Below are 13,182 nucleotides of genomic sequence, written 5' to 3'. Positions count from 1 at the left end.
AATTGCTATCTTTTTCATATTTATCTTGTAAAGAATTATATACTTTTTCCAGTTCATCAGCTCTATTTTGTAGGGAGTTATTTGCTTTTCCCATTTCATCACATCTATTTTTAAGGAGTTTTCTTTAGATAATTTCTGTTTTTCCTTTTCCATACCGTCTTGAAAAAAATTGCATTTCCTCTCCCCATTTTTCTTCTAACACCCTTTTAAGATCCTTTTTGAAATCTTCCAAGAAAGCCTTGTGAAATGGGGACCAGCCCATATCTCCCTTTTGGGCTTCATCTGGAGTTGATTTGCCTTTAGGAACCTCAGGATTTGAATTCTATTCTCTCTCTCTCCATAAAAGCTGTCTATGGTAAGAATTCTTTTTGTTTTTTTTACTCATTTTTAAAGGGTTAAAATCTGCTCTTAATGCAAAGGAACTATAGCTGCTTTAGTTTGCCCTGGGCCAGTTCTGCTGACTGACTTTTGGTGCTGGATAGTCACGGCCAGATCACATGTTCTTCTGGGGCTCAGTGGTTTACAATTTGTCCTTTGTAGCAAATCTGCTAGATCACCTGCTTACAACCAGGACGGATTTGCCTAAAAGGCTCACAGAAGATCCTAAGTTGAATGCAAGCTGCAAAACTCTGACTACTGGCCCTAGCTCCTTGCCCTGGTCTCTCTGTGCTGTAGTCTGAGTTTGGCAGACTGGCTCTTGCCAGTTTGAAACATACCTGTTCTGAAGTTCTTCCAAGATATCTTCTTTGGAAATGTGTTGGACTCCAAATATTTGTAGGTTCTGTCACTGCAAAACCAGTTTAGAGGCTTACTTTACTGGTGGTTTGAGAGAAGATGAGAAGAGGTCACAGAAAGCCACCATCGTGGCTCCACCCTCCCATTTTTTCTAATCAAATGATTATCATATGGCTATAGATAGTTTTTATTTTTTCTTCTAAAAAACTGCTTCTTTGGGGAATGAATTGTAGAATTGTATTCTTTTAAATTTGTCTCAGATTTGAGAAATGAGGCCTTTATTAGAGACATTGGTTGTAAAAATTATTCTACCCCACCAGGTTTTCTGCTTTCTTTCTAATTTTGGGGAGGTGGTTCTGAAATTGTTTTTAGAGAGGCAAAAAAGGGAATTGGTATAACAGATATTATCTTATGACCAAAGGTAGCAAGAAACATTTCATGAGATATTTTTTGTCATTTTATATTGCAGAGATTTAAAAAAAATACAGTACAAAAAGACCACTCGTAACTTTTGTGTCAACATCTTTTAGGAAAAAATCATCAGCATTTCTAGAGTCTAATAGAAAGATATTGAAAGAGAAATTCCATGTAAAATAACTGCAGACAATATAAAATAACTTGAAAGTCTAGCAGACAAGACAAATCCTAGAACACATGGAAACAATCACATAACTTTTTTTACACAAACTAAATCAGATCCAAATAAATAGAGAAATATTAATTGCTTATGAGCAGGCTGAGCTAATATTGTAAAAATTACATTTCAACCTAAATTAATTTATTTATTCTGTACCATCCAAAATTATAGAACTATATAAAATATCAAAATTTATCTAGAAGAATAAAAATTCAAGAATATCAAAGGAATCAATGGAAAAACTGTGAAGAAACGTGACTTACTACATTTCTAACTGTATTACAAAGTGACAATAATTCAAATCATCTGGTTCTGCCTAAGACACAAAGAGGTGAACCAGTGGAATCAGATAAACAATACATAGTGGTAAGTGGTCACAGTAATCTAGTATTTGATAAACCCATAGATTCAAGCATTTGGGACAAGAAATCATTATCTGAATAAAACGGAAATATAGAAGGAATTTTTTTAGAAAATTGATATAGACCAACATCTTACACCGTCTACTGAGATAAAGTAAAAATGGCTACATGATTTAGACATAAATTGTGCTATCATGTGCAAATTAAGGAGGGGGATGGAATAGATGTATTCTCAGATATATGGATAAGGGACAAATTTATAACAAACAAGATATAGAGAGCATTATAGGATTTCCTGGTTGTCAGCTGACTGCACATATTAACTGTCCTATAGAAAATTTTTGTGTCATATTATACATGCTCTTATATTTCAGTGATATTTTATGAGGAGCCTTGAAAAGATTGTCAATAATGTATTTATACATGGATAATTGCCCTCAGTAGGAATAGTATTTTTGTTCCAGGGTCTGTGGTTTCTACTAAGCTGAGTTTCATTTTTCAACTTAAGTCTTTCAACTTAAGTCTGGTATATGTGTAACAAGTATGGGTTTATGGCTTGACCAAAATGAATCTGGTGAGGTGATGAGGACCAATTTTTATACTTTGTGAACATTGTCAAAACCAATAACAAATTATATTTACATAAAATGGGGAAGATATAGTGCTCCATTTTGGAGAAACTTCTTCCTGAAAGACATGTTGACATGTCATGGAAATGTCTTGAAGAAATTTAGATCAAGTAGAGACATTCTTTAACTGTTTTATGTAAATGATAAAGAGGGAACTCTTTGATTTGCTATTAGAATTGAGATGAACTTTAAAAGGGTCTATATTCATTCTCTTAACTTTGGCATTATTTGGATTTGCTGACATTGTAAATAGAGGTTTCACTGGCTCCTGAAAACCTGTACGTGAGAGATGTATGTCAGGCCATCTCTTCCCCAGAGTTAGCATAAAATCTAGAGTACATAGCCCATCCTTGTGAGTTTAAGAAAGTCAAAGGAGTGAACCATGTGAAGGTCTAATGGTGAATCCTATAACAGGGTATGAGCCAGTGAATCTAGCATCTAAGTTCTAAGGAAGGACCTTCAAGCCCTAACCATTTGGATGTGAATATGGTAGGGAAGATTGCCATATATAAATTATGTAAGGCCTTAGTCTACTTTCCCTAGTGACCAAGGAGGAGTATTTCTGTGTTTGTTATATCTTCCAAGTAAACATCTTTTGTAAAATCTCATTGAAATTAGCTGGATAAATAGGATTGGGACAGTAATCACTATCACTAACAGTGGAAGAACACAAAGCGAAGGGTCAAATCCACAGATTTACATTAAAATATCTCCATAATCACTAGACTGGACCTTAGAAGAATGAAGGGAAATTATAGCTGGCATAGACCTGGATCACTAAAGCAAAGTTATGCCTGTGTATAAATTGTGACTTAACTATTATTACTCCAAATGTAATGGGATTCTTGTCCAGTGATCAACAGGTGGATACAGTTCTGGAAAACAGATGAATCCTGTCATATACTTTTACTAAAAATTAAACCAGAACACAAAAAGAAGTTATAGTTAAATGGAAACATAGTTTTGAAGTTGTTTTTGGAGTTTTGAAATTGTTTTTGTAGAAGCAAAGAAGGAGCTAAGTGTAACATGTTATCTTATGCCCAAAGGTAAAGAGACATTTGGGAGACTTTTCCCATTTTATATTGTAGATCCTTAAAAAAAAACCCAAACTGACAAGGGGGAATGGTAGGAAGGAGGATAGGAGAGGGATCTTCTAAAGGGGAATAGGTTAGATAATAGGAGAGCAAGACTGAAGATAGAAATAAAGTAAAGGACTCAAGAAGCACAGGAAATGTCATGTAAACACAATAACAAAGAACAAAAGTAAAATTTTTTGGGTTAAAAAAAGCAGAAGAGTACTTGTCTTAAATAGATGTATATGAATGTATATATATATTTGTATGTGCATGATTACAGATATCTATATATTTAGTGCATTTATGTGCATGTATATATATGTGTGTATATATGTATATATAAATATATCTGTCTTAAATTGCAGACTTCTTGGAGACAGAGAAGGGAAGGAAGGAAGAAAATGAATAAAGTAAGAAATGCATAGCAGAGAAAAAAGAAAACCTACAAGAAAACAAGGAAGAGATAAAGAGCTCTGAACACAACATATAGTAGTTATTATATGGACTATTTTTAAATGGAAGTTTATTGAAATGGAAATTTATTGATTTACATTTTGAATCATTTCTTATGTTCTGCTATGGACCTGGAAATTGGGAGGGGGGGTTGTATTAAAGTTTTAAATAAATGAATTTAAAAATTGCCACCATGAAACCATGAACCACCATGAAGATTTTTGTATGTTATGTATCACATCTATTAGACCAAAATCATCATTTATGTATTTCAAAGTATAGCAGGAAGAGTTTTAAAGGAGAAATTCTGTGTAAAATAACTGCAGACAATATTAAACATTTGGAAGTCTAGTAGAAAAGACAAACCCTGCATTCTATTACTAAAATCCTCAAACCCTTTTTATACCAATTAAGATATATCTAAACAATGGAGAGATATTAATTAGTCTGAGTCAATCTAGTAAAAATTACAATTAACCTAAATGAATTTACATATTCAATGCCATATGAATAAAATTACCAAAGAATTATTTTATAGAACTAGAAAAAATAAGGACAAAATTAACCTGGAAGAATAAAAGGTCAAGAATATTGAGAGAACCTCTAAAAAATGTGAATAAAAGTAACAACAGTACCACATCTCAAACTGCATTAAAGAGTGATAATCATCCAAATATTATGATCTCACCTTAGAAATAGAGTGGTAGATCAGTGAAATTGATTAGGTAACGAATATACAGTAATAAATGATCAAATTATTGTACTGTCTGATAAACTCAAAGATCCACGCTTTGGTAACCTCCCCAAAAATCACCATTTAATGAAAATTGATGGGAAAACTGGAAAAGAACTTTGGCAGAAACTTATGTAGGCCATCATCTCAACTGGTATCCAGTTGGATACATAATGGGTACATAATTTAAACATTGCCTGGAAAATCATTCTCCGTAGGAATGGTACCTTTGTTCTAGTTTCTGTTTTGTCTACTATGCTGAGTTTCACAGTCTTAAAGCTTCAGTTTGTATATATGTGATCACTATTGATTATGGCCTGACCAAAATGAATCTGGGGAGGTGATTAGAACCCATTTTCCTACTTAGTGAACATTGTAACAGCCACAATTGCCACATGTTGATCCTAATATATTTTTAGAATTTCCATGGCAGATCATACTAGTTTATGATGCTGGACAATTTTTTAAAAAATCCTGAACAAACATAGAGCAAGAAAAAATAATGAAGCCACCTGAGAACTTAAGACAACTTCTCAGACAAATCATTGGTGTGTTTGTAATATTCTCAATCCTAGTGGATTTCAAAAGGCACTTTAATGATTTTGGGTACATTTGGGTCTAAGGTGCTCAAGGGGTTATGTCCCAAATGTTATGAAACCTACATAAATATTGCATACTATACAAAGACGATAACTGAACCCTAAAATAATTTTCTACTTGCCTTAATGAGTATCACTGCTTTTCTTGGTTTTACTATAAAAATTCTTAGATTTGATCATTGATTTGTGCTCACTTCATGAAGCCTATTTGTTTCAACATACCAAACCACATTGATTTTAATGTGGTAGAGAGCTTTAATGAATCTTTCTGTCTTTATTTCTGTTTCTTTCTCTGTCTCTGTGCCCCTCTGTCTCTCTGTCAATGACTTAGATTAATTCCTGATTTTGTCTTTGTATTTATGAATATCCTGCAAAATTTTAAGTATTTGGAAATGAAATATATCCAGTCAAGATTTAACTTTTTTTGTTGAAGCAATTGAGGTTAAGCCTAAGGTCACAGAGCTAGAAAGTGTTAAGTGTCTGAGGACAGATGAACTCAGGTCCTCCTGACTTCAACTCTGGTATTCTAATCACTGTGCTATCTAGTTGCCCTCATCTAAAATTTTTATAGCATGTTATCAAATAAAATTTTAATCTCCCACAGGTCATATCATATACCTTGAAACATTACTACAAACAGTAAGTACATAATCATATATGGAAGGTAAGGAAAATCTAGGTAAATTTTTTGTGTGATTATAAGTACATTTATTTCACTTATTACTTTCCTCCCACTTCTCAAATTGAGACTTTCAGGGGAACAATTTCACCATCTTATTTGTTGCCTGATATACTGGAAAGTGAATTGAACTTGACTACAGGACAACTAAGTTTGAATCCTACATCTGAGTCTTATTTGTTCTGACTGTAATTGTGGGTAAGTAATTGCACGTCTTTGACCCTTAGTGAGCACATTTTTAAAAATTAGCATAACAAAATCTTCTAAAAGTTGTGGGGGGAAAGAAAATTATGAAATAAAACTTGTCATATTTCTTTATTTATATTCCTATTGTGTGATTATTTTGATTATTTCAACAAAATAAATGAGGGTTTCAAAAGTAGCATTGTTGTCTTGCATTCAACTGATATTTTGAGATGCACACTATGCAGGGTGTCCTGTCCTAAAAAGTGGGAATGAAAAAGACTAAAATGCCAAACAACCGCTAATCTGAGAGAGTTATATTCTTTTGGATGTAAAGGATAGATAAATAAACACAAGATAATTTAGGGAGGGACAGAAAGTAAGCTTTCTGTATATTCAGTTGCATTAACTGAGACACAAAGGAAAATTGAAATTCTAAGAAGCAGAGATTAAGTAGGGCATTTCAAGGATGGTGAATGTCCTGTGTAGGGGGATAGAAATCAACGTTGCATTCTGGATCTGGGGAATGAGCAGGGCTGTTGGGCTAGAGTATAGATATGCTTGAGAATAAAGTGAAATAAATCTGAAGAGAGACTGGATTCATATAGCATAGGAATATAAATACCAAGCTGAGGAATTATTACTTTTTCCATAAATAACTCAGAAATTTGGTCACTCATGTGTTTTAGGAAGATCTTTTTTGTAGGTTTTAAAGTTGAGAGGAAATAGAGATTGGACTTTGAATTGAGAGGCTTTTGCAATTCTTCAAGAGAGAAGAAATGCAAACCTGAGTTGGGGGGGGGTGGCTGTTTGAGTAGACATAAGAGAAGATGTGATAAATGTTGTGGATCTAGAAGTGGCAAGTTTTGCAACTGACTGCGTTGGGAAGGGCAGATAAAGAAAAGAGTGGAAATTAATTCTATCACTGCAAATCAGGCTACATTGAAGAATGATGGAATCCTGTACAGAAAGAAGGAATTATGGAGATAAGTTTTTTAAAATTGATGATTAAAGATAAGTTCTTTTTGGAAAATATTGAGTTTGAAATGCCTTTATGATATCTCGGTACAAATGTTCAACTATGTGTAGTGTGTAGATGGTAATTCAGAAGTAGATACATTAATATGGACTTCATCTGAACTGAGAAGTTAATGGCAGTGGAAACTAAGGAGCTTATTGAAAAGGCAAAGAAAAGAGAGGAGGGCCTAGGACAGAGACAAAGGAACATGTAGATTAGGAGACTGCATAGTCAGCAAGACCTGGCAAAGAAACCTGAGAATAAAGATTCATAAAGATATAATAATACTAGTATCAGAATGCATTGAAAACACATGAGGAATTGATGGTTCTCCTTGTCATGTGCTAGGTAGAGACCAAGAAGAAATCATCCATCCAGTATTTGTTTTGCATCTACTATTTTCCAGTTTTTTTCTAGATCCTAATGATAGAAATACAAAATCTGTTATAATCCTTAACTTCTAAGAATTTAAATGATGATTATGAAAATATTAGAATTTGCAAGGTAAAAAAAAATTGGCAACATTGTAGAGAATATTTCCTGTGGAGTAGGGGGCCAGAAATAAGTCTATAATGGATTAACATGTAGGTAAGGAAAGAGGAAGCAAACTAAAATAGATGAGATTTTTTTTTCCTGAGAGGTTCTTGGAAAAATGAAGATATATAATATGATAAATAGAAAGACTATCAGGGTGAATTGAAAATTTTTACAGGTTTTACAGATTTGAGCCCATTTTTAGGAAGAAGAATAAAACCCCCAGATTAAAAAAATAAAAATTTAAGGGAAGTTTTTCAATGGGGAAAGCTTACGGTTGAAATAGGAGTATCGATGGGATGAAGGGAACAATGAGAGAAATTGATCCTGAACCAAAAAAGAACTATCTCTTTCTCAGAGATTGGTGGAAAGACAATAGTGGATGGGATTGAAAAGTTTTGAATGATAGAAGAGAAAAAAAGGGCAGCATAGGGAAAATGTTTCTTTTCTCAGAAAAGTAATGTACAAAGGGCTTTTTAAAAGAGAAGTGTTGGAAGGCAAGTTGGAAGTGTTGAAAATTTCACTTAGCACTAGTAATTTTAAATTTTTTATTGTGGTCAGACAGAAAGTTAGACAATAAAACCATATATGAGCATTATTATCAAGTTCTTCAGCTGAAGAGTATCTCATTTTCTATTCCTTCTTATTAGATAGAGAAGAAAAAACGAATTTAGAATTGGGACTAATAAGAACATTTCAGCGAAAAAGTAATATTTAAGATAATTTGTTTCAGACTCAACAGGCATCAATAAATGCTTGATCTCTAAAAGATACATAACATGTATACAAATAAAGTTACACTTCTGTTTTGGCTTTTTTGCATTTTGAAAATGTTTTTTCTCTCCCATGTCTATCACTATGCATTCATGTAATTCTATATCCTCGCTGTGTTTGCTCTCCTTGTAAATGATATATATCATTGAGGAATAGAGGTATATAGTTCAGTCTTATCAGAATATGTTTGTGTCATTCTGTACCTTTATTCTGTCATGTTTGAAACTGAATAAAAAGGTAAATTGAGACCACTGTCTGAATAAGATAGCATTTATTAATAGAGACAAGGTGCCTGTCAATAAATTGAGTAATGGTTTACTTCCAATTAACATCAAATTTCTGAGTACCAGGAAGGATTCTCTTTTGTATATATTGGGGCATATAGAAAAAGAAAATGTAATAGATGACATCATGAGAAGCAATATAACTGGTTAGAGTTATATGATTTGCTGGAAGTTTGGTAAGTAGGGCTAGCAATGTCTCCTCTTATTCTCTCATGAAAATAAGAATTGTTTTAGTACAGGTGCTATTTAGTGCCCAAGAGATTTTGATAGAATAGCAGTCATTCTTGAGAAATAACCTGATAATGTAGAGATCTCAGGTCTATTCCCTTGCTTTACCATATATTTCCGAAGGCAGGTAAGTTGTGTGAGGCAAGGATATATCAGTTATTTACAAGATAGTTGAATTTCTAAAATTTCTAAAATTAACCCATTATAGGCCCACTGAATTCTGAAATGTTTTCAAAGAAAATTGACAAGTAATTCCAGGACAAAAGCAGATACAGAACAAAACTAATCAATTTTAAATAGATCAATACATAAATAGTATAGGATTGATCTTAATCTTTTGAAGCTCATCATCTCTATTCCAAGTAGTGGAATGTAATTATTTCCTTCGAGGGAATTTGAGAACATAATTTGTTATTATTTTGGTACAAGTTCTGAGGTCTTTTAAATTTGTTTTCCCTATTATGATTAATGTGTTCATCACATTAATTGTTCCACTAAGTTTGCTCTGCATCAGTTAATAAAACTTTTCTTGTATTACTCCAAAGCAGTCATACCCATCATTTCTTATTGCACAATTATTTGATACTACTTTCCTTTATCAGAGTTTGCTTGGCTGCTCTGCAGTGATTACAGCAGAGAGCAAGTGCTTCCCATTGTTTTCAGCTAGAATCAGTTAAATTCCCATAGGAAATTTTTCATAATCTTTCAGGCTACCAATATCTAGAGGAATGAAAGCATTCCCAATTCCCCAATAATGTCAAGTAAGAGCAAAGTAAAATGAGAAGGCTTAAAATCTAGATTCCTTTTCTTTTGTGATTTTAGAGCATAAGTACTGAAAACCAGAACTTTTCCCATCATCAGTTATCATGTGGTATACAACATATTTAGATGTAGAAGGTGGTAGTTTGAGAAGTCAGGAATCACAAAGCAGACTCTTTGGAAGGGATTAACAATGGTGGTTAGGTTGGCAGAATGGCATTCATACATTCTGATATATCCTCTGCAGATTCTTAAGAAAGTTTCCTATGATGGGAACTCAACTATTCTTTTCGCTCTTCTGTAGTTTTTACACCGCCACAATAAAAAAGATGGCAAATGAGAATAACTGTGTGTTCATGGGGAGAATTGAGAGAAAATCAATTTGTTCATCTCTGTTTTATTTATTAACAGCCTGCTATAATGTATAGGATCAAAGTATGGGAGGAAAACAGGAGTGACACATAGGGTCAGGGAATATTTCCTGAATTCAATCGTCATTTCTACATCTTTGTTCTTTATTCTATTTTAAAACTTCCTTTCTTCTATCTTATAGATACTCTTTCCAAGAGATGTCTGGCAACAACTGCACTGCTGTGACTGATTTTATTCTTTTAGGGCTAATAGATGAGCCAATGCTTTGTGTCGTCCTCTTTGTGATATTTCTGGGTGTCTATACTGTCACTTTACTTGGAAACCTTAGTATAATCGTATTGATCAGAAAGAGCTCCCAACTTCACACGCCAATGTATCTTTTCCTTAGTCACTTGGCTTTTGTGGACTCTGCATATTCCTCATCTGTCACACCTGTTATGCTCAAGAGCTTCCTTGTGGAAAAAACCATAATTCCTCTGGAAGGCTGTGTGGCCCAGATGTTTTGTGCAGCCATCTTTGGGACAGCTGAATATTTCCTGCTTGCTGTAATGGCGTATGATCGATATATGGCCATTTGTAACCCCCTACTCTACTCCACCAATATGTCTCCTAAAGTATGCACTCTATTACTAATCTCATCCTACCTGAGTAGTTGTGTAAATGCTAGCATCTTTACTGGTTGCTTATTGGTTAGGTCCTTCTGTGGACCTAACAAAATTAATCACTTTTTCTGTGATTATTCACCACTTTTGAAGCTTTCCTACTCCCAAGATAATCTCGCTGAAATTATTCCTTCTGCTTTTGCTGGGTCAATAATTATGATCACAGTACTAGTTATCATAATCTCTTATGTATACATCCTCTTTTCTGTCCTGAAGATAAAATCTTCTGAAGGGAGATCCAAAGCTTTCTCAACCTGCACTTCCCACCTCACAGCAGTCACTCTCTTTTATGGGACCACTACATTCATTTATGTGATGCCTAAGTCGAGCTACTCAGAAGATGAGAATAAAGTGGTGTCTGTTTTCTACATTGTATTGATCCCTATGTTGAACCCCCTGATCTACAGTCTGAGAAACAATGAAGTAAAAGGGGCCCTAAGAAAACTGATAAATAGGAAACATCTTTTTTAATGATTTCAACTCAATACAAGAAGTATTTAGTACATATTGCATTTTAGGAAGTAAAATAACTTTTGGGAATGTGAGGGGGAAAAAAACTTTCTTTGCCCATGATAATTAATATTTCCATAATAATTAATAAAATAAACAATAATTGTTAGGGTAAAATAATGATCATAATTGTTCTTTAGAAAAGATCTATTTTTATTTAGATGGGTAAAAGCTGTCGATTTAAATGTTGATTGGAAAGGTCTGATAACACATGTAGTGTTCCACAAATGTGAACCTCTGACTTTTGCAAAGGAAGAGGGAGACATGCTCTTCCTTGAGTCCAAAATTGTTTTTTGGAATTTGACAATACATGTTTTCTATTTTCTATTGGAGGTTGCTTTTTACATTTACATTTTTATAGTCATTATGTGTGGTGCCTTATTGGCTCTGCTGTTATTACTCTCTATCAGATTATGTAAATCTTTCCTTTGTTTCTGTATTAATCATATTTGTTGTGGTTGTTGGCCTTTTCGCCTACATCATGGTAATATTTCATTTTCTTTATGCATCACCATTTGTTTAGCTCTTACTCAATCATGAGACATCTGCTTTGTTCCCACTTTTTGCTACCACAAGATTGGTGCTATAAATATTTTGATGTATGCAAGGACTTGTCTTGTATTACTGACCAGATTTGTGGCATAATATGTTTGAAAAAAAGTACTTTTCCCCTTGTGTGATAGCTCTTTATGTGATATTGGGAGGGTGAGATCTTAGAAGAAATTTATTTCATGAAAAGCAAACTGTATCAATAAAGAATCATTTTAAAAATCTCCACAATTTAGCCTTGTCCTACTTTTCCAGTCTTACGCTTTCTTCCCCTCCGTGCAGGATACAATTTAGCTACAGTGTACTTCTATGTGTGTCCACAGATGACACTCCATCTTCTCTGTCTCTATGTTGGCTGGCTCACTGGCCTGAAATCTTTTGCTTGTCCATGTCTGCCACTTGGTTTCTCTGGTTTTCCTGATGACAGTTTGCATTTTACTTTCTGCAAAATGTGTTTCCTTTATAAGTTTACAGTGGCTTCCTCGAGATTATCGTTCACCTGCTCTGCCTATAATCTGTATATTCCTGGCTATTTATATATCATCTCACCCAATAGAATGTGAGCTCCTGGAAGACTGGGGCTGTTTTTTGCTTTTCTTTGTATTCCAAGGTTATGACATAGAGCTGGCATGTTAAGTAAACCTTTAAAATCTTTGTTGATTTGCTTTGGTTTTTTTTTAAAGTCTACCCTGCTCTTCCTTGTATCTTATAGCACAATAGTATTCCATGACAATCATATACCACACCTTATTCAGCCATTCCATAATCGATGGGCATGCTTTCAAATTCCAAATTTTTGCTGCCACAAAAAAATACCCAAAACTTTTGTAAACATTTTTGTACATATAAATCTTGATCTTTGATTTGGAATACAGACTTAGTAGTTGTATATCAGGGTCAAAGGATATGCAAAGGTGATAGCTCTTTGGAAAGAGCTCCATATTGCTATCCAGAATAGTTAGATACATTCACATCTCCATCAACAGTGTAGTTTTCCAACATAACCTTCCAGCATTTATCATTTTTCTTTTCTTCAAATTAGCCAATCTGACAAGTTTGAGGTAGTATCTCAGAATTGTATTTAATTTGCATTTTTCTAGTCAAGTGATTCTCATGTGATTACATGGTTTTTATTTCATCCTCTGAAAACAGACTCTTCATATCCTTTGAACTTTTATCATTTGGGGAATGTGTTGTATTCTTACAAATTTGACTCAGTTCCCCAAATATTTGAGAAATGAGGCTTTTATGAGCAACAATGACTGTAAAAATTACCTCATCCCACCCTGGTGTCTGCTTTCCTTTTAATTTTGTCTGTCTGTTTTTTTCCTTCAAAAATCTTTGAATTTAATGTAATGAAAACTAACCATATTACATCCCATAATGTTTTTTCTCTTCCATTTGGT

At 33.7% G+C, this 13,182-nt stretch overlaps 1 protein-coding gene across 1 annotated transcript; it reads left to right on the top strand.

Moving 5' to 3' along the window:
* Positions 1–10,246: 10,246 nt before the first annotated feature.
* Positions 10,247–11,188, top strand: LOC100919798 (olfactory receptor 480-like). Its single transcript, XM_012552466.2, has one exon. The coding sequence runs from the start codon at positions 10,253–10,255 to the stop codon at positions 11,186–11,188; it is 936 nt and encodes a 311-aa protein (XP_012407920.1). The 5' UTR covers positions 10,247–10,252.
* Positions 11,189–13,182: the final 1,994 nt, after the last annotated feature.

Source organism: Sarcophilus harrisii, chromosome 6 (assembly GCF_902635505.1).
Source record: "Sarcophilus harrisii chromosome 6, mSarHar1.11, whole genome shotgun sequence".
Taxonomy (NCBI): Eukaryota; Metazoa; Chordata; class Mammalia; order Dasyuromorphia; family Dasyuridae; genus Sarcophilus; species Sarcophilus harrisii.
Note: the sequence above shows the minus strand (reverse complement) of the source record. Positions and strands in the feature narration are given on the sequence as shown.